Source organism: Halichoerus grypus, chromosome 7 (genome assembly GCF_964656455.1).
Source record: "Halichoerus grypus chromosome 7, mHalGry1.hap1.1, whole genome shotgun sequence".
NCBI classification, from domain to species: domain Eukaryota; kingdom Metazoa; phylum Chordata; class Mammalia; order Carnivora; family Phocidae; genus Halichoerus; species Halichoerus grypus.
In genome coordinates this window covers 113,052,134-113,077,014 of record NC_135718.1, presented here as the reverse complement: position 1 = coordinate 113,077,014, position 24,881 = coordinate 113,052,134, and the positions used below count along the sequence as shown (strand labels likewise).

Below are 24,881 nucleotides of genomic sequence, written 5' to 3'. Positions count from 1 at the left end.
CTCTCCTGAGGGTCCCCTTCTCAGTGCTTCAAACCCTTTGTTCCCACAGAAATGATAGGAAGAATCACGTGAAGAGAGCAGCCTATCCGTAAAGGGCTTCCCTGGGGAACCCTGACACCAAACATAGAATCCATTTTAAAAGAAACCTAATTTAGATAGATAAGGCCCCTACTGGATCTACTCTGTTTAAATTATTTTGGTATTACACGGAATATTTCACAAATACTTTTTTTAAAAAACACCTTCTCTAATAATACCAAAATTCATAAAATTAAAAGATTGCTTTGTTAAAACTAAAAAAAAAAAAAAAAAAAAGCTAGACTTTGTATCAAAGCTCATCCTCCAGGAGACTGGGCTTAGACTGTGTTCCCTAACAGTAGGAACAATTCCTTAATCTTTGTCCTAATGGTGCATCTACCTGCCTGCCCAGGAGTCAGGAAATCGAAGCCCTTCCCAGCTTTAAGGTTCTCTTCCAGCTGCGAGAAATCACCGTTTGGGGCACCTATGCCTCATTTTCTCTTGCTTATGGTCTACCACCCAGAGGAGGGGAAGCCCGTGGTGCCAGGGGCCTTCATTACGCTGGTGCTGAACAGAACCAGGGATGACTCCCCCACAGACAGAGCAGGCAAGGTCATTTGGGGCAGGTATTACCAGGCCTGCAGTCACTGCCTTGTCGCTCTTCCCGTTCCCACTGCTAGCTCACCCTGGCTTGCCGGGACTGCTTCCATGCCTGCCTCTCTCCCTCCCAAATCCAGCACTGCCCACCACTGCCCCCCAGACCTTCCACCCTCCTTTCACTTAGCCTTGACTTCAATTCAATCAGAATCTGCAGGAGATCCTGGCCCCTGCTTCCTCATTCATCCCAGCACCTTGGGGCTCTAATTCCATCTGGCCCTTGACTTCCGGGGGAAAGAGTTTGGGGTCCCCAGGGCCCAGGAAGGCCCATGGCAATATGCCCTGTTAGGTGGACATCAAGTGACAGGTGACTCTGGGGCAGACAGGATGGGACATAATGGAAAGAGGGAACTCAAGGAAAAAAAAAAACAAAGGTTAAAAGCAAAGAGCAACGATTTTTAAAGAGGGGAAGAGAAACTAAGAGTCTCAGCGGGGAGAAAGCAATCAATATGCATGGAGAGGCAGGTTAATTAAATATGGATAATGCAATCAGCCCACATGGGTACCTTGAAGAGGAAAGAGAAAAGCAAAAGCAATACTCACTGTCTTTGACCAGTCCTCATGGCCTGCGGGTCTTTGCCAACTGGGTGGTCAGAGAGGCTGCGGGTTAAGGAGTTCTGGGGAAAGAGTAGATCTTTCTTTTAGCAGTCAGATCCTTGGTGGGTGAAGAACATGTGTGCATGAATGCACAGGCACACTCGTGCGTGCACACACACATATACACACGCATGCATGCACAACACACCTCCCCACCACTTGAGCCGGGCAGCAAGCGGCCCCGCTGAAAGCTCTTCTCTCTGCTTGTCACATCCAGTAAATACTGAAGCAGCCTACACCCAGCGGGCGGCGGCTCAGCTCCCGGGCACAGTCTGCACGCCCATCCTCATTGGCAGGATGCAGGAGGTGCCCCTGAGCAGAGCTCGCCTGGCACTCCTCCCGTACCTTCCTCTTCACTAACCTGCTTCCTTGCTGCTCTGGCTGCAGCTCCGGGAAAAGTCCCCACAGCCCAAAGCTGCCTCCCTCTGCACCCAGAGGCTGGGCAGGGGGCAGCGAAGCCGTAGGTATTAACTCTTTCCAGCCACCAATGAGCTGAAAACCCAGTGTCCAGGGGGCCCTCTTCTAATGAGCTCTGCTGCTGGCTGAAGGCTGGTTGCTGCTCAGGGAGCAGGGAGCATAAAGATCTTGCCCCAGACAGCTGCTGACAGCAGGAGCCAAGCCGAATCAAATCTCCTAATGAGCCAGGAGGAGGGGGGCTGTCTTGCTGGGTGTGATGTGATGTGATAAATGCAGAGAGCAAGAAAGCTACGGGGCAGGTCACACATCTAAATTCCACCCCCTTTCTCCCAATTTCTATTGTGCTTCACTACCAAGCCAAACCACACAGCCCTGAAATTACCCCCTCCACCACATCTCAGCTGTCCCCCTTACTCGACAGAGGCATTTCTCCCCCAGTCTGTCTCTACTCCCACCCCCCAGCACCAAACACACCACTCCTCACTTCTTAATGAGAAATTTCCGCCTCCTCTGCCTCCTCAAAACATGTAGATTTCCAACTCTGTGCTCCTGGTTTTTCCTACAGTGGAAATTCACCTCTCTCCCTCATCCATCACCTAGCGACTTTCCCGTTTGCATTTGTTATGGAGTGAGACTTTTCCCTTTGTTCTGCCCAATCGGCACATTATCCCTAATTTTTCTGTCTTCTGCAATTTTTTCTTCCAAACGACCTTACCCATATAGATCTTCACACTGCCTGTTTCAGCTCCAGAAGGAGAACTGTCTCTTCCTCTTGCCCTAGTACAGTAGTTCTCTGAGTATGGTCCTTGGACCTGCAACGTCAGCATCACCTGGGAATGTGTTAGAAATGCAAACTCTCAGGCCCCACCCCCAGACCTATAGAATCCTACTCAGGGGATGGAGCCCAGCCTCCCAGGTGATTCTGATGCATGCTAAAGTTTGCAAACCACTGCCCTGGGACAAAGCTTCCCTTCTCCCCATTTCACTCCAGTCTCCTGCTCCCACTCAGGAACTAGCTCCAAATGCACCTAACCTTTACCATAAGTCATTTTGGACACCCGGAAGGCGGCATTTGCTGGAGGCAGCAGAAAACTCTATGGAAAGTGATGGCTTGATACTAAAAATATTAGATTGCATTTGTTTAACCTTCTATAATGTAGAAAGCATGTTCATGTATTGTGACTCAACAACCCTATTCCATAGCCAGAGAGAGTATTATTATCCCTGAGTTACAGATGAGAAAACTGAGGCAACTCAAGGACCAGACTTGTTTTCTTAGAACTCTTATAGCAGAGCTCTTCCCACCACGTCATGCCGGGACCCAGAATTCCTGGCAGATCTATTGGTGGCATAACCTGTATTCTCCCAGTGACATGAGTCTGCCGCAACCCCACGTTGCCTGACGAGAGGATGAAATAAAAAGTCTGATGCTGCCTCCACAGTGACTCATTGTCTCTCTTGCAAAATGTCCACAGTGTGCCTCTGTTAGGTAAAGGGAACTTAGTGTTATGAAATGAGATGCAAAAGAAATGTTTCCCTGTCTTGAACGCCAGTGCTAGCCAGGGTTTAGAATTGAAGCATAAAGAGAATCCTTTGCTTCTGGACATATTCTTGATACACTGCCCCATACCAAACAGGTCCACAGATAAACTGGGAATAAAAGCCCAGTGATAAGCACTTCCCTAATCCAAGATTAGGTTATACGGTAAGATGGAGCCTCCCAGATTCCATGCACACAGCCATTGTCCAACAAGCCCTCGGTATGTGCCAGGTACTGGGCTAAACATTGCGCTACTGGTAACTCTCGTAACAAACTTAAAAGGCTGACATCTTTATCATCCCCATTTTACAGATGGAGAAACAGAGATAAATCAGTTACAAGTGGCAGAGCTGGTGCCTGATACCAAGCTTCCTGTTCTCAACCCTTACTCTGCCCCTTGCTGTAACACAAAGGTGGTATCATCACGGGACTCCTCGTTCAGTGCTAAAATAGTGAAATAAAGGCCCCCTCCGAGTCTCATGCTGCCCCATCTGGCATCCAGGATTTAAAGGCACTGAGGAGATAGGGCAGGGCTGCGGAAGGGCCCAAGTCTCTGGTGGGGGCTGACTAATATTAACTAGGCATCAGAATCTTCAATTAGCCTTTGGAGAAATAATATAGTCCTAGGAAGTCATAAGCCAACCCAAACGTTTAAGGAAAGATATAATTATTAATAACATTTTAAGAAAGAGCAGGAATATAAAGAGCAGAGGGATAAGAGTGTGTGGACATGCATCTAGCAGGAGTAAAAAGAAAAAATTAAAACTTTTTTTTAAAGCAAAACATTCCTGAACACCAAAGCGTAACCACACAGCACCCCAGTTTGAGAAGCACAGACCTAGTACAGGCCCCCTCTCAGGGAAGGTCTCTATGTTAAATCTTCCTTTCTGTAGAGGCAGGTGCATAAGGAATTCCAGGGGCTGTTGGGGGGGGGGCGGGGCTGGCGGCGAGAATTAAGCAGAACCGAGGGGTAAGCATTCTGGCATGGTCTCCTTTCCTGAAGGAGAGAGATAGGCAAGGCAAGCAGGCTGGAGTACTAGTGAGAAAGGCACTCACCTACTTGGACTCTGTGTCCCAGGGCTCATAGCCCTGGCCCAGGAATAGAGAGCTCTGGATTCCTTTCTGGTTACTGCTTCTGAGTTTCTGGCTGGAGCCTGGGCACGGCACGTTTCCGCTGGCGGCGACATGTGGTTTTTCCCGGGAAAACAGGCATTACAAGCTGTGCTCTGCCTTCTCAGCCTGCCCTGCACCTCTCAGCTCTTCCCATTCTCGGTTTGCTCCTCCTGGGAAACCCAACCTTCCCAGGCCTGGGCCGCTGCGTCTCTCCGGCATTGGTGCTCAGTCCTGCCTCTCATGAGCTCCAGACTGGCTTTTCCAGAGGACAGCTAGACAACTCCATCCCTCTCAGACTCTGCAGATGCAACTGTGTCAGAAACAACCACCTTTGCCTAAAAATCCTCCCTTCCTGCCGGGCTCCCTATGCTTGCTAATGAAATGACTCTGTCCTAGCCCCTCGAGGTAATAAGTATAGGTATCTCTGGCTTCTTTTTCTCTTTTGCCTTGTTGAATTGATTTTTAAAACTTCTCATTATATTTCTGAAATATTTCTCAACTTTATCCACCCCATCCATTGACACTGCCATTCAGAGGTTATTGGGCACCCACCACAGCGTATGCCTCTTCCACGGTGTCCTAAGTAACTGAGCTTCCTGCCCCCATGTCATTGCCTCCCCCATTCCCCATAAACCTCCTGGCATGCTACACTACTACCAGAGTTACCCACTGAACAGGTACCATAAATGGTCTGTATAGTAATTTTTGATGGGCTTCATGGTAGCGATTTGTCCTGCCTGACATTCTAACAATTCGGTCCCATTTACCTATCCAGGCTTATATCCCGTTGTGCATACACACATGCACACACACAGGCCTGATTCCTCCGCTGCCCCCTCTGCCCAGAATGTTCCCCACCCTTGCTCCCGGATCTACCTCTTAATTCCCAGTTGCTTCTCTAAACCTAATACCTGCAAGATAAAAATTCCCCTTTCCAAAGCTTTTCAGAACGGCCTCAATCAGAAGGAATCCTTCCATCCTAACACCACCACCACATTGCTGTGTGACTCTCTGATAGCCCATAACGTAGTCTGTAGTTTATCCTTGTGATTTATGTTTTCTGATCCTCCCAAATGACTACGTGTCCCACAAAGACAGACTCTATGACTTATTCCCCTTGCTATCAATTCTCATTGCCTCATATGAAGCAGGTGTTTAATAAATGTCAGCTGCATTTGATTTTGAGTTCCTGAAAAAAATCTGAAAAATCACCGAGGATTCCTTATGGCGGAAGCACTTTAGACTTCTGCAGTCTCCGGGTCAAGTCTGAAATCGGTCTAATGCTAATGACTCTCAGGGGCAGCAGCATGAGTACCTAAGGCATTTGCAAACTATTGTTCCCCACAGCCCGGTCAGGGCAGGGTGGAATTAATCAAGAGGAAAAGGAGCACCTGGCATTGTCACACAGGCCACAAAAATGTAATTAAATTGAAGATAAAGGGAATTAAAGTCTGCAATATAATATTTTTAAAAGCCATGTTAGTAGAGGTGCAGGTTTATCGCCAAACGCCCGCTGTGTGTTTATTTAATCAACATACCACCTAAGACAGTACCATATTAAAAGCTTTCCATAAAACATTCATTCAGATATTAGATTTGAATTCTGGTCAGCATGCTAGAGCTCTTCCACAAATCTTTTAAAAGCAATTTCCACTTTGTAGCTTCCTAGTAACAGCAGAAACATGAATCAACATATGCTGCATTGATTTGGGGTTTCCATGGAGACTGGAAGGACACAGGGAAAGGAAGGACAGAAAGAGGCCACTCGGCCCAAAATTCTACTAAAAAAAAAAAAAATACATCTCTATTTCATTCCTCTGAGTATTAACAGCCTCATTTCCTGCTCATCAGTTCAAGCATCCGGATATTTAATTTGTAATAAGCCTGCTCAACTTCTCACAAGAAACATCAGAAGGGTTGTGGAAAGAAGTCAGCAGTCAAAGGTGTCAGCCCATGAGGTTTGCAAAGAGAACCGAACAAGCACAGGATCTGGAATGGGAAGAAAGGACCTCTGGTCCTAATTCTGTCATTAACTAGCTGTGTGACACTAACTACCTTAACTAGTTAGCTATGTGATCCCTAACATAATGAAGAGCGTTGAATTTCAATTCCTTCTTCTGTAAAACCCAAATTACCTGTCCTGTCTATTTTTCAGAATGGTTGTAGGAAAGAAATGAAAAAGTCTGTGGGAATGAAAATGCCTTGCAAATTCTAGTCCACTGTATTACCCTACCACAGACAGTCGCCAACTTACGATGGTTCCACCTATGATGGTTCCCTTATGATTGTCTGATTTTACCACAGTGAGAAAGTGATACGCATTAAGTGGAAACCACACTTTGAGTTTTGCATTTTGCCCTTTTTCCCAGGCTGGTGATATGTGGGATATCAGGGTGCTCTGTCCTGATACGGCTCTGTGGCAGCAGCCACAGCTCCGTCAGTCACGTGATCACCAGAGTCAACCACTGATATGCTTACAACCACCCTGTACACTTACAACCATGCTGTTTTCCACTTTCAGGGCAGGACTCAGTAAGTTACATGAGATATGCAACACTTTATTTTAAAATAGGCTTTTATGTTAGATGATTTTACCCAACAGTAGCTAATGTCAGTGTTCTGAGCATGTTTCAGGTAGCCTAGGCTGAGCTATGATGTTTGGTAGGTTAGGTGTATTAAATGCATTTTCAACTTATGACATTTTCAACTTACAATGAGTTCATCGGGACATAACCCCATCCTAAGTCGAGGAAAATCTGTGTTATGCTTGGTGATGCTCTGAGCTTCCTTTTAAATGGAATTCTGCCAACAAGCAAGTATATGCAAATTTTTTTTTTAAAAAGAGAGAGAGAGAGATTGCTGATTTAGTGGGAAGTAGACTGACCTGGAAAAAAGAAGAGTGGGTTGGACCAGCCTGAGTTTCAATCCCCACTCTGTAATCTTCCAGATCTGTAACTATAGGCATATTACTCTCCTTGAGTCATTTTCATCGCAGGTAAGAAGATCACAGTACCAATGTCGTAGGCTTGTTAAAGGATTGTTATACATATTAACTGAGGGATTCGCGCAACGCTTAGCAAATGGCAAATGAGTGTTTAGTGTGAGCCAGTAATATTAGCTATCTCATCTGCTTCGTCATCTGTAAAATGGGAATTAGAATTCCTACTCCTTCCTTACTTCACATAGAGGATTACTTGGATGACATCTGCTCAGCTATTTGATAAACTGCTCCGGAAAAGGCACTAAATAAATACAATGTTATTATTTAAAGATGCATGTTTACTACCTGCTAACGGAGGTGACACAAAAATGAAACACATTTGTGAGGATTTTCAAACGTCTAGGAGTCTAGGCGGAGAGGAGGTGACATGTGTCTGTTACCTTTTTCATTCTCTTTTGTTCCTCTCGAGCTTTCATTTGTCTCCTTGCTACTCACAGCAGCCTTTTCTTTTTTCTACCTCTCTTCTCTCTTTACTATCTTTATACCTCTCCTTTTAAGTGTGTCTAGAAGGAATTTTAAAATTAAACTTCAGAGACTTTGGAGTCTAAACTGAAATTGTTCCTTAGGCTTCCTAAAATTAAATGGTACACCAACATGGGGCAAAATGACACAAAATCAGGAGACGTCATAGAATTACAGGAATTACAGGACTGTCCCTCTGGCAGTGGTCACCAGTGTTAGATATATATCTATATATTTAAAGAAACACATCAACCAAATGCAGTATGTGAGATTTTGGATCCTGATTCAAATTTAAAACCATAAAAAAAATCAGGAGACAATTTGGGGAAATTTGAGCACTGATTAGGTATTGATATTAGTGTGGTATTGATGTTGAGGTTATTTTTTTAAGCAACTTATTAGTTAGAGATACATTCTGACATATTTAGAGTTGAAATGATATGCTATCTGGAAATTGCTTCAAAATCATCTAGGGTGGGAAGCGGGAGGTAGTACACAGGTGCTCATTGTTCTATTCTCTTGAGTTGTGTATATTTGAAATTGTGCATAAAAATGTTATAAACGGTATGACCACTGACAATATGTGCTTCAGGAAAATGAGCCGACAAAGTGAAAACTTTTAGTGCAAGGAAACTGAAATATAGAAAGAGGCCATTTGAATGGGAATTGATTTCCTGTATTATAAGTTTTCTTCCCCATGAATAAATCCATTTTCAGAAAAGCCTTTTATTTGACTTCTAGGGAGCAGGTGCCAAAATTTGTAGAGATTTAGAATGGGTATGACTCTTAGATATCACCTACAGAAATTAAATTTTAAAGAATTTGCCCGAGAAATCACACTTCTTTTTTTTTTTTTTAAGATTTTACTTATTTATTTGAGAGAGAGACAGAGATAGCAAGAGAGAGCATGAGCAGGGAAGAGGGGAAGAAGCAGGCTCCTCGAGCAGGGAGCCTGATGCAGGGCTCGATCCCAGTATCATGACATGAGCCAAAGGCAGAAGCCTAACCAACTGAGCCACCCAGGCACCCCCCAAGGTCACATTTCTTAAAGCATGGCCAGAACTCCAGCCCAGAGCTCTAGGGGTGGAATCCCACTACATCCTATCTTCCCACTGCTGAGCTGCCCACCCACACATCCAGAATCTAGGGCGATAAGTCAACCTCAGATGAAGATACAAATGATGATCTGTTCACTTACCTCCCCAAAACTTCTCCATTCCTATTGCAACCAGAGACTTAAACAGTAAACTTGGTTTTTATGAACTAGTGTGAGCTAGTCCAGTGGCCAGCAGCTGAAGGGCAGAAAGCCACAGTATAGGGAAAGAGAGGGCAACAAGCACAATCCTTCACACATCCCCAGCCAGATCTCCTGTTTCACCAAGATAATCGCGGCCTCAAGTATGAAATATCTCAGCCTCTTTCCCTGTCTCCTCCCCTCCAAGTCTATCCGCATTTACACACAAGCTTATGTCCTACCCACCACTCACAGATGTGTCTACTGAAGGTAAATCCTTCCTCCTCTTGCCTTGAGCCCCTCCTTCCCACCTGCCCAGCTTTATCAACCCTTTATTTTTACTCTGTCCTTCTCCCATGTTATTCTACACTTACAAATAAAAATACTTCCATTTAAAAAAAAAAATTCTCCCTGGCGGGGGGGGGGGCCCTCCTTTTGTCAGCAAACTACCTGAAAACATTTCCTTGTTTCCCTCCTTCCTATCCCTTCATCAGACCTTTACAATTTTGGCCTCCATCCCTACCATTTCGCTGGATGAGCAACCTCTATATTGTGAGGCTCAGTGGTCCAATGGACCTCTTAGCTGCACTTGCCATGGTGACCATTCAGTTCAGGTACCTCCACCCCCTTGACCTCCTCAGCCTTACACGCTCCCTAACTGGCCTTCCTGTTGGTCTCCTTTGCTGGCTCTTCCTCTGCCTACCTTATAATGCTGACATTCTCCTACGCTCTAGCCTTGGTTTCCTGCACTTTTCTCCTTAAATGCTCCTTGAGCAATCTCATCCTTGCCCATAGTCCCAACTACATCGGGTATACTGACCATTTCTGAATATTTTCCACTAATTCCGGTCCCTCTTCCAATTATATAGATTTTTATGGCCCATGGATTGCTGAACATACCCCTCAGGTATCCCACAGACACAACAAATACAAACACATCTAAAACTTGAGCGCATCCTAGTCCCTTCTTTTTCTGACCCATTCTACCCCCCACCCCCATCCCCCATGTCACCTCACACACACATACAAATCTTCTTCCTCTGGAATTCCTGGTCTCAGTTTCTGACACCACCATCCACTGAGTAACTCAAGCCGGAAATAGGGAAGTAATTAGACAAGACTCCTTTTCTCTCATCTCCTATAGTCAGCCAATTACCAAATCATACTGATTAAATCTCCTTGCAATTTTCACATCTGTCCCCTCCTCTCCATCCTTACTAGTACTGCTCTGCTCCATGTTCTGCTCCGTGGTCCCCGGTTCTTGTCCTCAGTGTCTTTGGTCTCTGTGATCCAGACATGCTTCTCTACATCAGAACGTGCTGTGATTAGGTGCCTGCAAGTCTCTTCTCCTAACTGGACTCTTAAGGCCATCAAGAGTAGGAAAGTGTTTTCATTCATTCATTCATTCATTCATCCACTTATTCAACTAATATTTAGGTATCTCCTACGTGCCAAGCAACGTACCAGGCATAGTACATTACCTATGCACGTTGCATATGTGAAAGCCGTATTTTTCATCTCTATATCTCCAACATTGAGCACAGTGCGTAGAACCAAGAAGATGCTCCATAAATGTTTGTTGAACCTAACTGAACCAGCCAGCAGACAGGTGAGTGAAACCATGTTTAGAGCAGGATGCTGGCAGGGAGAGACAGCTTAAAGTCATAGAAATGGCACAGGCTCCAATGTCTAGTGACGAGGGTTCAAGTTCCAACTCTGCCCATTCATGGCTGGGTCATCTTGGCTGAAGGCCTTGCTTTCTAATCTATGAAATCAGAATTCCTAAGGCCATGCCAACCTCCTGTTTTATTGTAAGAATTCAGTGAGATAGATAAGCAAACATGGATTGTGCATTATTCAGTCTCCATGAAGTCACATTGACAGCATTGGAGTCATAGAAAGCAGGGACCCAACACCAAATGGGGGCAGGGGTGGAAGCTGCAGAGGAAGGGGCAGCAGGCCAGAGAGACAGAAGCAGCAGGACCTAGTTTTCAAAGCCCTGGGGCTGCAATATCAGCACAAGGGGCTGCCACGATTGCAATGTGGCTCTCTCCTATCTCACAGTGCCAGGGTGCTGGCTATCAATCTCTTCCCCTCCTTAGACAGTGACAAAAGCTTTACCACTTGCCATCAGGGTCTACAGCTGTGGGCAGAAAGCAGCTTCGGCCCTCTCCTCTCCTCTGAATATAAAACAAGCTCTTGCTAATCTTCCATTTTCAATGACTTCAGCCCATGGCTTTTATGTCCTCCCAGCTCCATTCTGGCCAGCCACTTAGAGTCACACGAAAAGGAAACCCCACGGCCATCAGACCGGGGATGGGCTCCGGCTCCAGCGCAGCGGTTTAGTGGTAGGAAATAGTGGAGCGGAGTCCGGGCCACCTCCAGGGACAGCTCTCCTGCTGGGATCTGCTCCTCCCTGCACAGAGCCCTCAGGGAAAGGAGGTGACTCGCTTTTGTGCCTGTGCGGGGTGCACATTAATGTCTGTACTGGGGGCAGGGGGAGGGGCCAGAGCTGTGTGGGTGCGCTCTGATGCACAAAGATGCTGAGCAAATTCTGACACTTTTCCTGGCGGGCGAGACAAGGCCTGGTAGGAAGGTAGGAATCTACCTTAAGCCATTTGGCTTTTCTGAGGCCTTCTTCCTTCTAGGACTTTTGGTTGAAAAATTCAAAAGCCGTTTGGAAATTCCATACACAGCACACTAATAAAGGCCCTGATGAGAAGGCTGACGCTGCCTGGACAGTGAAAAATATCCTGATCCCTGAGGCACAGATGGGAGCAAGGAGCAGTTCTAGCATCTCTGGAGATGGAGGTGTTTGGACAAAGAGGAAATTAAAAAGCACAAAACAGAGAGCCTGGGATCGGATAGGCAGCACAAAAATGCTAAGACATAAAGTCATTACATACAACAAAACTCACGTTTATATGGCACAATCACAACCTCCAAATTGCTTTCACTTCTCTGGCCAAATCTGATCAAGTTCCTTAGCCTCCACGAGCCTCAGTCTGTTCCGGGAAATTGAGAAGATGAAACAGCATAACATAGGGAAAATACCTAGCCACGCTGTCTGGTACACTGTGATCATTGGCAGCTACCATTATTCCTTTTAGTTTATCTCACAAACACCTCTGGAGGTAAGCTGGGTGCTTGTTCCTGTGCCCATTTTACAGACCACAAAAGCAAAGCTGTTCAGTAGCCCTGAGTGAAGGGCCCAGGATAATTCCACTAATGGCCCTAGGGACACTTGAACCCAGGACCCCCAGGGTTTTCTCTACTCTACACACATTACAACAGACTCGGTTGCTGCTGCATACTCATCACTGAGATCTGCGTTTGCAGGATTTTTTTTTTTTTTAATGGAAGTATAATGGGTTTTGTTCAGCCATCCATCCACACTCTCACTCAATCCCCTGGGAGTACCTGGCATTTGTGAAATGGCTATCTATTTAATTCAACTAGACAACGATTATGAGAAAGTTTTCAGATTCTTTGTGTGTTAGGCAGTGGGTGAAATTAAAGGAAAAAAGTGCCTGTCGGACCGGGTCCCTAGGGGCAGCTCACCGATGCCCGGCCCTGGGGGACTACGGGGCACTAGAGACGCCAATCCCTGCTCACCCTAGTCTTATCGACCTTCTCCAAGAAATCTACTCTGAGGATTGAGCAGAGAGCGAATGGTTAATAAAAACTAGTTTACTGGATTGATTGAGTGCTCATGCGGCTATCATTCCCAAAATAATAACAGCCATCCATAGCATCATAAATACCACATTGCACATTTACAGCTTGGAGATTTCCCCAAACATGTATAGACTCTCATGATAACAGCTATCTTGCTGCCCCACTTTCCAGCACCCCCTCCATCTTCCAAAAAAACCCTGAAGTTTTCCAAATCTGTAGGAACAAATAATCCAAAGATAACCCAAGTTGCAGGCTGTGGTAGGCTTTCCTTATGTCACTAGGTTGAAACCCCAAGATCAGGACTTACAAGGACCTGAAAACCAGATTTTCAGTATGTGTGTGAAACAATGGATTGAGAGTGAATGGCTCTAACACAGAAAGAGAAAAGCCACTCTCCTCTACGCCTCCCAAAAGTCACTACTGAGACAGCCCTCAGAAGGACCCATTCAGCTGATGCCAGGGACTCATTACCTCCTATAAGTGGCAACTGTGCCCTCAACTCATTGCTTAGCAATTGGTGACCTGTTAAAAAAAAAAAATTGGTAGCTACGTGTGGTGATGGATGTTAACTACATTTATTGTGGTGATCGCTTTGCAATATGTACGTATATCAAATCATTATAGTGAATACCTGACACTAATATAATGTTATATGTCAATTATATCTCAGTTAAAAAAAAAAAAAACCCTTTCCCCAGCGAGTCTAGTTTTAAGAATACATCTAAGAAAAACAATCCAGAAGGTGAGCAAAATTTTAACTATGATGTTATTTCAGTGTTATATATAATAATAAAAAAATTTTTAATTAAAAAAAAAAGAAATCAGCAACCTGCCAATGGATGTTAACTTGATTGGGGGGGGGGAGCCTTTCACAATGTATCTGTGTATCAGATTGTCACATTGTACACTTTAAACATATCACAATTTTATTCGTCAATTCTACCTCCATAAAGCCGGGGGGGGGGGCACGGAACACAGAAGAAACTGGTGACCTCCCATGTATTTTAATCTCCCTCCGACTCATTGGGATGGTGAGTCCTTCTGCATCGAAATGTGTCACCAGCGTTAGTCACCAGCAACGCTGGAGACCTGCACGCTGACAAAACAAAACAGATGCTGTGGGCAGCCAGACGGCTGTGCAGGTGACCCACTTGAAACAGCAGCAGAAAAGAGACGGTGTCACAGTGCAGATATCAAACCTATGATATTTTCAGAGCTCCCGCAGGGCTCTGAGCGAAGAAACCGCATCTCTCAAGGGGGGCCAGGAAACAGGTTTCAGGGGACATGGGGAGTTAGGACTGAGGAGAAAGGAGAACAAAAAAAGAACCTTTGCAGCTAAGGGCCCACTAAGTGGGAAGAACGGGCACCGTCCAGCACTCTTGCTCCTGGCAGGGGTGACAGGCTTGCCCCCCTCTGCAGAGCTCTGTTAGAGAATGAAGGAGGACGACAAGAGGATAGTGCCTTTTCTGCCCTGAGGTGCCCTGCCCTTCTCACAAGACTTGTGGCTGGGGATGGCCAGTCCAGGGACCCATCCAGGCCCTGCTGGAAGGAGCTGCTCTCTCTTACCTGTCTGGCAGTGGGCAGTGCAGCGGGGAAGGTGTGGCTGGCCCCGGCCCCAGCTGGGCATGGCTCGGTGAGGCCCTGAGTGACAGAGTCAGCCACCTCCTGGTACATGGGAGAAGGTGGCGGAGGACGGCCCACCTCACCTTAGCGCCCCTAGCACAGCTGCTGCAAAGTGCCGCTCGCTCCCCGCTCCCGCTGGCTCTGCTCGCCGGGGCTTTGCATCTCATGAACAGGGAAAGAGTGAGCGGCAAGGGAAGGGGGTGGGGAAGCGAAGGGAGGGAGAGGGGCACTCTGACAGATGATGCGTGCTGCCACGCAGAGGCAGAGTCGCAGAGTCGGGGGAGGACCCAAGACTCAAGACTCCAGCAGGATGGCACTGCCTGTGTGGCTCTCCCGCTGACAGCTCGTCACTGAGGGGCCGGCTGCTCCGGAGAATTCAGGGAGAGACAGAGAGCAGAGAGGGTGGCAGAGCCAGGAGGTGGGTAGGGAGGAAAGCCCCGGCTTGCACAGAGGGGAAGGAGGTGAAGTGGGGTAACTGGAACGGGGGAGAGAGGATCACCTGCTTTGGCTCAAAAACAGACCAGGTTGGAAGCATCACTTTATGAGGTGTTGTGGAGGAAAGACTGAAGCATCATATGCCTGGTCTGCCTTCAAGGTTGTCTCTGTCCCCGCTCCCGCCGCCCCCCCCCCCCCCCCGTTCCATAACCAAGCAACAAGCCCACCCTGCCTTAGGAATTTGGAATGGCTAGACACTTTAGATCAAGCACAGCTCCAACTTTCTCAAAGAAAAGAAAAAGAATTGGCATGAAAGAGTATAATGCATGAAATATTTGGTGTCATATGTCACTCTACCCTGCAGGCAAGTCTGAGTGTCCCCTCCATCATCTGCCCAACCTCTGACCAGGGAGCTGCGGTGGCAAGAGCAGGAGCAAAGGGGAGCACCCCCCCATCGGGAGGGGATGGAGTGTGTCACTGATGCTTCTGTCTGTAAAGTTCCGTTTGGATGGTCAGGAGCAAAATCTGCCGGGCAGCTTGGGCCAGTGCCTGGGGAAGCTTCTGAGCCTGAGGGTACCCCAGAGCATCTGATGCTAGAGTCTACTTGACCTGCCACTGACACGTGGCGGGTTCGCCACACAGGCCCCAGAGCTGACTGTCATCGGGCTCTACTTACAACCACAGCAGAGGAAGAGGCTGACAGGGAAGAAAATAAACAAACAGTGGAAGCCGAAGAAGACCAAAGGAAGCTGCAGCTGGGGCACAGGCAACCAGCTCAGCTAAGGAGGGGAAGAGAGCACTCAAAGAAGGGACTTCTCCAGAGGGAGGGGACTGGAGGCAGAGGGGGTGGAGAACCGGTGTGCTGCGAACTTCTAGGGAGCTGTCCACCCCTGGTGCAAGCTAGTGCTCTTCTTCGGGCCTGTCTCCAGAGTCCTGACGAGTGCTGCCCCAGATGACCCCTCAGGGGTGGCGGATGGTCGGCACACCGCCTCGCCTCTGCAGACGGTCACGGTCACCATCTCACTGAGGCATTAAACGTCACACCAGTTCAACAAGATCAGGTCAATTCAGCAAGCCATCGTTGAGCCTACTGTGTGTTGGGGGGATGCAAAGGCGACAAGACAACTGACTTACATCTCATGAGATCCAGAGGAGAGAGAGATTTAACTATGTGACTCTAACACATGGATAAGTAAGCTGAAGACTCAGTGACACCGCGACACCGGGCGGAAAGAGAGACAGTCACCTAAGCCATCACATATGTCCTCCCAGAGGAGGTCTCATCTGACCTGCCCTTTAAAGGTGACCCATGGATTTTGACAAGCTTGAGTTTAATGGAGAGAACTCAAGACAGAGGAACAGCCTGGGCAAAGGCACAGAGTCTAGAGGTGCCTGGTACGTTTGCAGAATAGTGAGTGCTCTTTCTAGGGAGGCTGGAACAGAAAGTGAAGTGGGATAGGAGGCCACCGTGGAGGATGTGATTTAAGGGGCTCATTGTGACCAGATAGTAAAAAACTTTAAATGAAAGAATGTTGGTCAAGTCATTTTCATGATCAGACCTGTGCTTTGAGAAGACACTGAATGGTGAAGGACTGGCGGAGAGGGAATGATAATCAAGGTTATGCTGTAAATCCCCAGGCGAAAGGACGGGCACCAACATAAAACAGTGTACCCAAGAGGAAAGAACAAAGGACAGAGACTTGGGATGGTTGGATCAGCCGGACTTGATCTGGTGTGAGGGATGGGGGGGGAGTCCAGAACAGGGGAGGGTGGGAAGGAGTTGAGAATGACCCTACAATCTCTCATTTGAAAACTGGCTTCAAAGGCTAGGGGACCTCAGTCCTGCCCTGCAAGGAACTGGATGGATCCAAAGAACCCAAGAGAGCAAGGAAACAGGTCCTTCCCTAGAGCCTCTAGAAAGGAACAAAGCCCTGTGGACACCTTGCTTTTATCCCAGAGAGACCTGTGTCAGACTTCCAGCCTACAGAACTGTTAGAATGTGATCATTTGTTATGGCAGCAGTAGAAAATAACATAAAGGAACTGTCCTTAGTCATAGTTAGGATATGTTTTGCATAATGTAGACATACAGAAATCATTGAAGAACCAACATCAGAAATTAGATAACCTCCTCATTTCAGTGAAGCGTAAGGTCTAAATATCTCCTGTAGAGTATGTCATTCTCATACACACACACAAATGCAAGCACTCGTGTGCACACACACACACACCCCCACAAGTGAATGTCTGAGCTCAGTCTTAAATGATTTGTTAGGCTCCCTCCCCATCCCAGGCATATTCTACTTCTAGCAAAAGTGGCCGTATCTCTCTGATTGATTAGCCATTGTTGAGGAAGTCTTTCTTTGCTCTCCCATATAGTATCACCTGTCAAAGGAAACACAATTAATGCTTAAGGCTTAAGAGAAGAAAAGTAGAGAGGGGGACACCTCCTTTAGCAGAAGAGAGCCTCTGGCAATGAGAAAACAGAACCTACCAACCCGAAAAAAGAAAGTAAACAAACACAGAAACAAAATCAAAATAACCCTATCCCAGGGTAGGAGAAGTAGATTCTGAATAAGAAGAAAACAGAATAGACAAATGGATAGATACAGTTAATCAAAGGAGCAAAGAGAGCTGCTGAACCTCACCCTCTGGATCAATCTATATATAGCTCTGTTAGAGTTGAACCCTCTCTGTACTTGGATGCATATGGGCACCGGCCTGCATATGTTCATGTGCAAACACACACATGAGCATCACTCAGAGTTGGAAACTTGCACGTATCTGAAGGTTATTTGTAGAGAATAGAATTTATATGTATCCAGGAATTCTGTTCTCAACCAGATCATTCTGTAGGAGGTCTAAATGATCCTTCAACTATACCCACTTCTCCCCTATCCCCATTTCCACAGGCAGCAGATGGAAATGATGAAGAACATGGATTCTGGTACATTAAGAAGAGGTACTCTGTATACAAATTGCAGTTCTGCCACTTACTGGTTTTGTGACCTCGAGCACATCACTTAACCTCTCTGTGGCACAATTTCCTTTCCTGTAAAATAGGGATACTCATAGCACCTGCCTCATAGGGATGTTACGAAAATTAATGAGTTTATATGTAAGCAGCTTGGACTACTAACAGTTATGTTTATAAAATTCCCAAATGGCAACCACAAAGTCGTCAAACTTTTATTTTTCCAAATAAGAACATTAAAAAGTTATCTACCATTGCCATCATTTTATAAAATAAAGATAATTTCGATGCCAAAAACATACAGGACATAATCTCAGGAGGAAAGATAATTCTTCCCATAAAAGTACAGTTGGCAACCCTGCACCACATTTAGGTACATAAATATTAATATAAAGAAATATTTAAACACATGCAAATGCCCATGTACACACATGCGCGCACACACACACACTACATTGTGTTATTTTTTTCTTTCATTTCTCTGTGACCAGTGATTTATCTTTGGCACCTATGGATGGACTTGATTTGGGAACCACTAGCCTACAACATTGCATATACAAAACAATTACGTAGTAGAACACCTAGGGGATATTTTAGCATTCATAACCTCTGCTAAAGGGGTTAGTCTTTTTCCAGACTGACCTGGAAGCCTATACTAGAGCAGGCTCTGACCCTTATCACTGCAGCAGATACAAGTGAGATAAATTTGCAGCACCACAAAAATGGACATGTTGTAACAAATAGCTGCCAACTCACATTTTCCCAGAACACTCTGAGGGAAAATGATCTCCCTCCCTTCCAGCACACTCAGAATGGTGCAGCTAATGGAGATCAGGAATCCTACTGAGGGGACTCTGTGGACAAAGTCTCAATTTTGAGAAACTGCAATGCTGCTTACAATCACTCTTAAATAGGCATTTAAAAAAGCATTCTCTCCAAGACTAATATCTAACATGAATGGCCCAGTACACAGAAGTGGTCACTAAACAATGCAGAAGCAAATGAAAGAATAAGATAGTTACTACCTGAACAGAAGAGACATTTCCCAGTCTGCACCCTGTCCTTAGATATGAAACATTGGACATAAACAGCAGAACACACTACAGTGCAATGTACATGTTGTGCACATGCTTAAGATACATGTTTAGTAAACCGCTTATATACAACCTGTGTCTGGTAGATGTGGAATTTCAAAACTTCCATAGAATTGTGCACCTGCATCTACTCACTTACGAGCACCTGTACCCATATATACTCAATATAAAATTTGTTGAAAGGATGAATGAATGAACAAATGAACCTCTACAAGAGAGATGATTTACTTATTAATTTAATCAACATATGTTTATTTAGCACCTCCTATGGGCCAGGCACTGTGCTAAGGATACCATTGCTAGGAATACTCCCATGAACAAAACAATCTTGGTTTCTTCTCTAGTTTTCATTTTCCTTACTCTGCCTTCATTCCTTTGTCAAAACCCATGTAATTTAAGAATCCACCAGCTAGTCCTGAAGATAACTCATAGACATCCCAAGGCCTTTCTCAATGATGACTTAATAAGCCCATCTTTTGTTTTTCAATTGTGGTTGCTCCAAACCTAGTCTCTTACTCTAAACCATGAGGTCTGAATTTATTTCTAGAGTTTGAATCTCTCTACTTGCCCTGGTGATCTCAAATCTGGCTCACCTCCCTTGACTTTTCCAATCCTTCTGCCTTAGGTAGGTATCTCCAGTCAATTTCCAGCCTATTAGGGGGCAACCACTGAAGCCAACCCGTTCCTAACAAGAAAGAAGCTCTGACCCTTCCATGAGTCAGTTCCCTTATTCTTAAATAATCTTTCTCTTGTCTTGAAAAAGAGCAACCCTTCAGCTATTGTTAAAAATAGGTATCTGAACCAGGCTGAACTCCAGCTGACTACTGTAATCAAAATTTTGATACTCAGAGAGAGCAGACCACGTAAGAGGAACCCTGACAAAATACTATCTTAACAAGGCTTATTCCTTGTTGAAAGATAGAAATAAAATACATTTTCTCAATTCTAAAACATATTTTTTCCTCACATTTTAACATTTCTGTAGCAAGATGTTTTATAATCAGCATATAATTATAATGTGGTAAAGGTTGGTGACCCCGATCTGTGTCAATGCCCCTCAAAATATAAAGCTGTATTAAAAACATAACTCATGTTTCAATTGACAGAATCTTATAACTGAGAAAATGTAGTGGGCCACGACATTGCCAAAGGCCAAGTGAGGGCTTATTAAAATGATTCAAATTGAAGAAGGAGAAAAGAAAGGCCATGAGAAAGGGTAGGGATTCCAAAATTTTTAATGCATTAATAATGTCTCTAATTCAGGGAACCAGAGGTAATACTGGGAAGGATGACACAAATAATCATTTTCCTCACTTGACAGTTTCTAGAATGGCTGATGATCATTGAAAGTGAAGGGATTTGAGTTCCCCTGTCTCTCCCTTCCCCTGCTACCCTCTGGCATAGGAGCTGCTGGATAATAGAATGAAGAACAATATAAAATCAAGGAGAAGGAAGACGCCAAAGCCACGCAGATTCTACAAACCAGTTGATAGACTTTGAATAAGGAGTTGACACCATCTGGGTCATTGTAGGGTTTGTTTCTTTGTTTAGATCTTTGTTTTATTTTATCCATCATAAGGACTAAAGAGGGCAGGTCTGGAACCTCACTGTTTTCATTTGAATCCCAGCTCCACAGTGTGTGTGACTTTAGGCAAGTGACTCAACCCAGCTGTGCCTCAGTTTTCCTATCTGTAAAACAGGGATCATAAGTGAGTTGATACCTTTACACTTACACTTACTTTACACTCCACACAGAAGCACTCAATAAGGTCATTTATTATTACTTTCTACTTGAAATTTCCTTAAAGAAAAATAATCCCTTCTCTCTGGAAAGCCGAGAAAGAATTCCATAAAGTCCTAGAAAAAACTTACATCCTTCCCTGATGCAGAATTATTTCCCCTCTAAGATTAAAATCACATATACCTTTCCCCAGGACTTTTCCTTTTGGTGGGTTAAAAAAAAAACAGTAATATTATTTAGGTGAGGGTGAATTTGCTACTGGGCAAAATCCTTTTTCGGTGTTCAAAATTTCACTAGTCCTGAATAAGAAAAGGGCAGGGTGGTCCCAGTTGGAGTCAGATGCTTACCATTATTTTGTTTAACCCTGAAGTGAGTCTTACTTCACAAGCACAGAATTTACTGATGAAACTGGAACAGGAGGAACTAGCCACTGTGTGTACACATCTCCATAATCAATGTGTAGTTCCATACAATCAACTTGTCCATGTAAGTGCTCAGAGACTTACAAAAAAGAGTCTGCAAAAGACCTAGAGTCTGCAAAAAAAAGCACCCAGAGAAACACAGACTATTTATTTAGACTGTTTTTTTATATATATATAATCCTGCAGAAGGTTAAGCAGAGGATGGGTTATTGCATAGACAGAGCTAGGACTCATGCATTCTGATTCATTCTTTCATATTAAAAGCAGCCTCTCCATTTTTGCAAATGACGTATCTGAGAAAGAGTGTCCAAAATATATAAAGAACTTATACAACTCAACACCTCAGAAACAAATAACCCAATTAAAAATGGGCACAAGACATGAACATACATTTCTCCAAAGAAGATATCCAGATGGCCAACAGACACATGAAAAGATGCTCAATATCACTTGTCATCAGGAAAATGCAAATCAAAACTACAATGATAGTTTGAGCTATTACCTCACACCTGTGAGAATGGCTAAAATCAAAAATACAAGAAACAACAAGTATTGTCAAGGTTGTGGAGAAAAAAGGACCCTTGGGCACTGTTCGTGGGAATGCAAACTAGTGTAGCCACTGTGGAAGACAGTATGGAGGTTCATCAAAAAATTTAGAAATAGAACTACCCTACAATCCAGTAATCACACTACTGGGTATTTACACAAAGAATACAAAAACACCCCTATGTTATTGCAGCATTATTTACAATAGCCAAATTATGGAAGCAACACGAGTGTCCATCGATAGATGAATGGATAAAGAAGATGTGAGATATATATATACCCAATGGATATTGTATATATACAATATTACAATAGAATATTATTCAGCCATAAAAAATGAAATCTTACCATTTGCAACAACATGGATGGAGCTAGAGAGTATAATGCTAAGTGAAGTAAGTCAGAGAAAGACATATACCATCTGATTTCACTCATATGTGGAATTTAAGAAACAAGAAATGAACAAAAGGAAATAAAAAGAGACAAACCAAGAAACAGACTCTTAATATAGAGAACAAACTAGTGGTTACCAGAGGGGAGGTGGGTGGGGGGGATGGGGGAAATAGGTGAAGGGGATTAAGGAGGGTCACTTATCATGATGAGCACTGAGTAATGTATAGAATTGTTGAATCACTACACTGTAACCCTGAAACGAATATAACGCTGTATGTTAACTATACTGGAATTAAAATTAAAATCTCAATTAAAAAAAAAAAAAAACAGTTTAAGCAGTTTCTCCTCCTGCTGTACTTTCATTGCCCTGAGCTCCTCCATCCCTGGGCCAGAGGGTTTTCCACATCATGATAGAAACAGGCCCTCATTCATTTCATCTATTCCATCTGACATTAAAGATATTGAAAGGGGAGTTATGGCTGAGTGTGGGTTTCTATCAGCAAGGCCTCGCGTTTGGAAATCAGAGAAATTTGCTCTCTGTGTGGGTAGTGGGGTGCAAGGGGGAGGCGGGCTTCAGACCCACAACTGCTCCAGACACCTCCCAGGGAGCAAAGACTAGCTTGGAGCCCAAGCCTCAGTGGCAGGAGGACAAGGGAAGCGGGCCTGAGAACTTTCCCAACTCCAGCCTCTGGGGATTGGCATTTGCCACAGGGAGCATGGAAAGGATTTTACAGAAGAGGCTAGACACGCGCCATATGGCTGTGTCCTCAGAAAACTCTCACGAACATCCCTGTTGGAGCTCTTCTCCCTGCGCGCTGGCTCCCCAAAGTCGGCTTCATTGCTGCGGGGACTTTAGGAATCCAAGGGGATTCACAGCACCATGGGGATTGCAATGAGGATGCAGGGAAGGAAAGTCTCTTGAGCGGCCTGCAACACGCTGCAGACTTGGGGTCTTCCCGGCAGGACGGATATCTCTATTCCAGGAGCCAAAGGTCTGAAATCTGGAGAAAGGGCTCCCTCGGGACCTATAATGAATGCTGTGCTCCAGCAGCGCCAGCATGGTTCAGCTGTTTGATTAATGCCACATGAAAAGGCAAATTTAATAGGAGAGCAAACCCTTCCAGGGTGCCTGCACTGGATAAGATCCGACACCTCACACCCCCGTCAAGAGGACTGCAGAGGGGTTGGTAAGACTCCTTCCAGAGCTCTGGGCCAAAGGCAGAAGTGTGGGAAGAGTGTGCCTTGGTCTCAGCTTCTGAGTCCTGAATGCATAACAATGTGCCCTGAGAGCCAGCCAAGGGGAGAAGGGCCTCCATCTGCTCCTTCCCCATTCTCTGCTCCAGCGAAGGGGAGGGGGCATCCTTCAGCTGTTAGGCTGGTCCTGTCTGGCTATTGGCTGACACATTTTGAAAGCCACTCTCAAAGGCTTTGATGAACTGGCTTGTTGCTGGGCAGCAGCTGAAGCCATTTGCCCTGGAAAATGGAAGGAAGCAGGTGTAACCACTCACCCCAAACTGACCCCCCCAAAATACACCCCCCCACCCCACATACACTCTACAACTGATTGGGTTACTTTGTCCCTGTACATTTTAATGAGTGCACCAATTTCTGACCTCTTAGCATCCCTTCCCTAAAATGAAACCAAGGGCAACACTGTTCTTGACCTCTCTTTCAAGGGAAAGGAAGTGCTAGCCCAGGGTGGTATCCTGGATAAGACTCCAGGTTCTCCTCAGGCTGATTCTGGCTGCAGAAGATGTGGGATTGCTCTCCCGATGTCTACTTTCCATAGCCTTCATGGAATAGCAGAGAGGCCGGAAATCTCAGGAAGACTGAATGCTTTTTATTAGATTCTCATTTCATTAAGTACAAAAAAACACCCAACCCTGAAACAACACTTTACTTAAGAATTAATGCAATCTCTAATTTTTATTAACTGATGGGATTTTATATCTGAAAGTGCTTTGAATTTAAAATTTAATATTTGAAAGGACTCTTTTGCAATCAACTAATTTGATCACTACCACAATCTAGTGGGCTAAGTGCCTTTGAGGAAATTGAGACACCAGAAGAAAACTAAATTATCTAAGGATTTATTCTAGTAATATAGCAGAACTGGGATTCATATTCGAGTTTTCCCAAGCCCAGCTGAATACCCTCTCCAAGCTTCCTAATTTTAATAAATAAATTATATAGATCATGAATCATTATTTAAAAACCTGTCGTATAAATTTACCCAACATGTGTGTCATGTTTTCTTGCAAACCTGTTAAATGCTGCCCACATGACACTTAGGCCCCTTCTTCCTCTACCTGCAGCCCTATCTCAAATGAGGCAAAGAAGTGAAATTGGTGGCAGAGAGTAGAAGAGTGGGAGTTTGAGCTGATGGACAACAGACAGCCACTGGATGTCCTTGAGCAGAACTGTGACCTCATCTCAGCAGCATTTTAGGAAACTGTATCTGGCAGCAAGGTACTAGTCTCCGAAACAAAGGCAGATCAGAGTTATCACTTCTCTTGGGCCATATTCATGCCCGATCTTGCTTTGGGACAAGTGCAACTTTTTGCCCCTCAAAACGTACCACGAATGAGTTTCCTGCAGCTGCTCCTGGGATGAGCTAAGACTTCAGGGTTGACCTCAAGATTAGTATTTAGAAACATCTGTCCCATCCAGCAGCCTGAAAAACTGAATGCTACTGACAAAGGATCTTGATTTCCTGCTGGTGATGGGGCAGAGCCTGGATGAAACTGGGAAGCAGGTTCTTCTATCTAAATAGGCAGAGTCAAAAGTCCAGTCAATCCTTGAGCTGAAATCCTTGAGTTGTCACCTGTCCTCTGATCTTTCCTCCATCACTAATGGCTTCTCTGCTTTTAAAGCACTTGCCTTGTATGTCAGATACTCGTTAACAAAGGAATCAACCAGCTAACCTGGGAGAGGGAT

The 24,881-nt window shown here is 45.0% G+C and overlaps 1 protein-coding gene across 13 annotated transcripts in view; it reads right to left on the bottom strand.

Moving 5' to 3' along the window:
- RGS8 (regulator of G protein signaling 8) overlaps positions 1 to 24,881 on the bottom strand; it is a 126,316-nt gene that overhangs the window by 26,805 nt on the left and 74,630 nt on the right. For 5 of the 13 annotated variants that reach the window (XM_078078091.1, XM_036078657.2, XM_078078090.1 and 2 more), the window contains one exon: positions 1,219 to 1,292. Coding sequence is in view for 5 of the 13 variants with exons in the window: in XM_036078657.2 (XP_035934550.1) it covers positions 1,219 to 1,292 (74 nt within the window). In the remaining 8 variants the exon portion in view is untranslated. Of the gene's footprint in view, positions 1 to 1,218; positions 1,559 to 1,633; positions 1,654 to 2,404; positions 2,520 to 4,285; positions 5,706 to 14,283; positions 14,538 to 24,881 lie in introns of those variants that run through there. The other 8 variants (XM_078078092.1, XM_036078661.2, XM_036078654.2 and 5 more) reach the window with 8 other exon arrangements.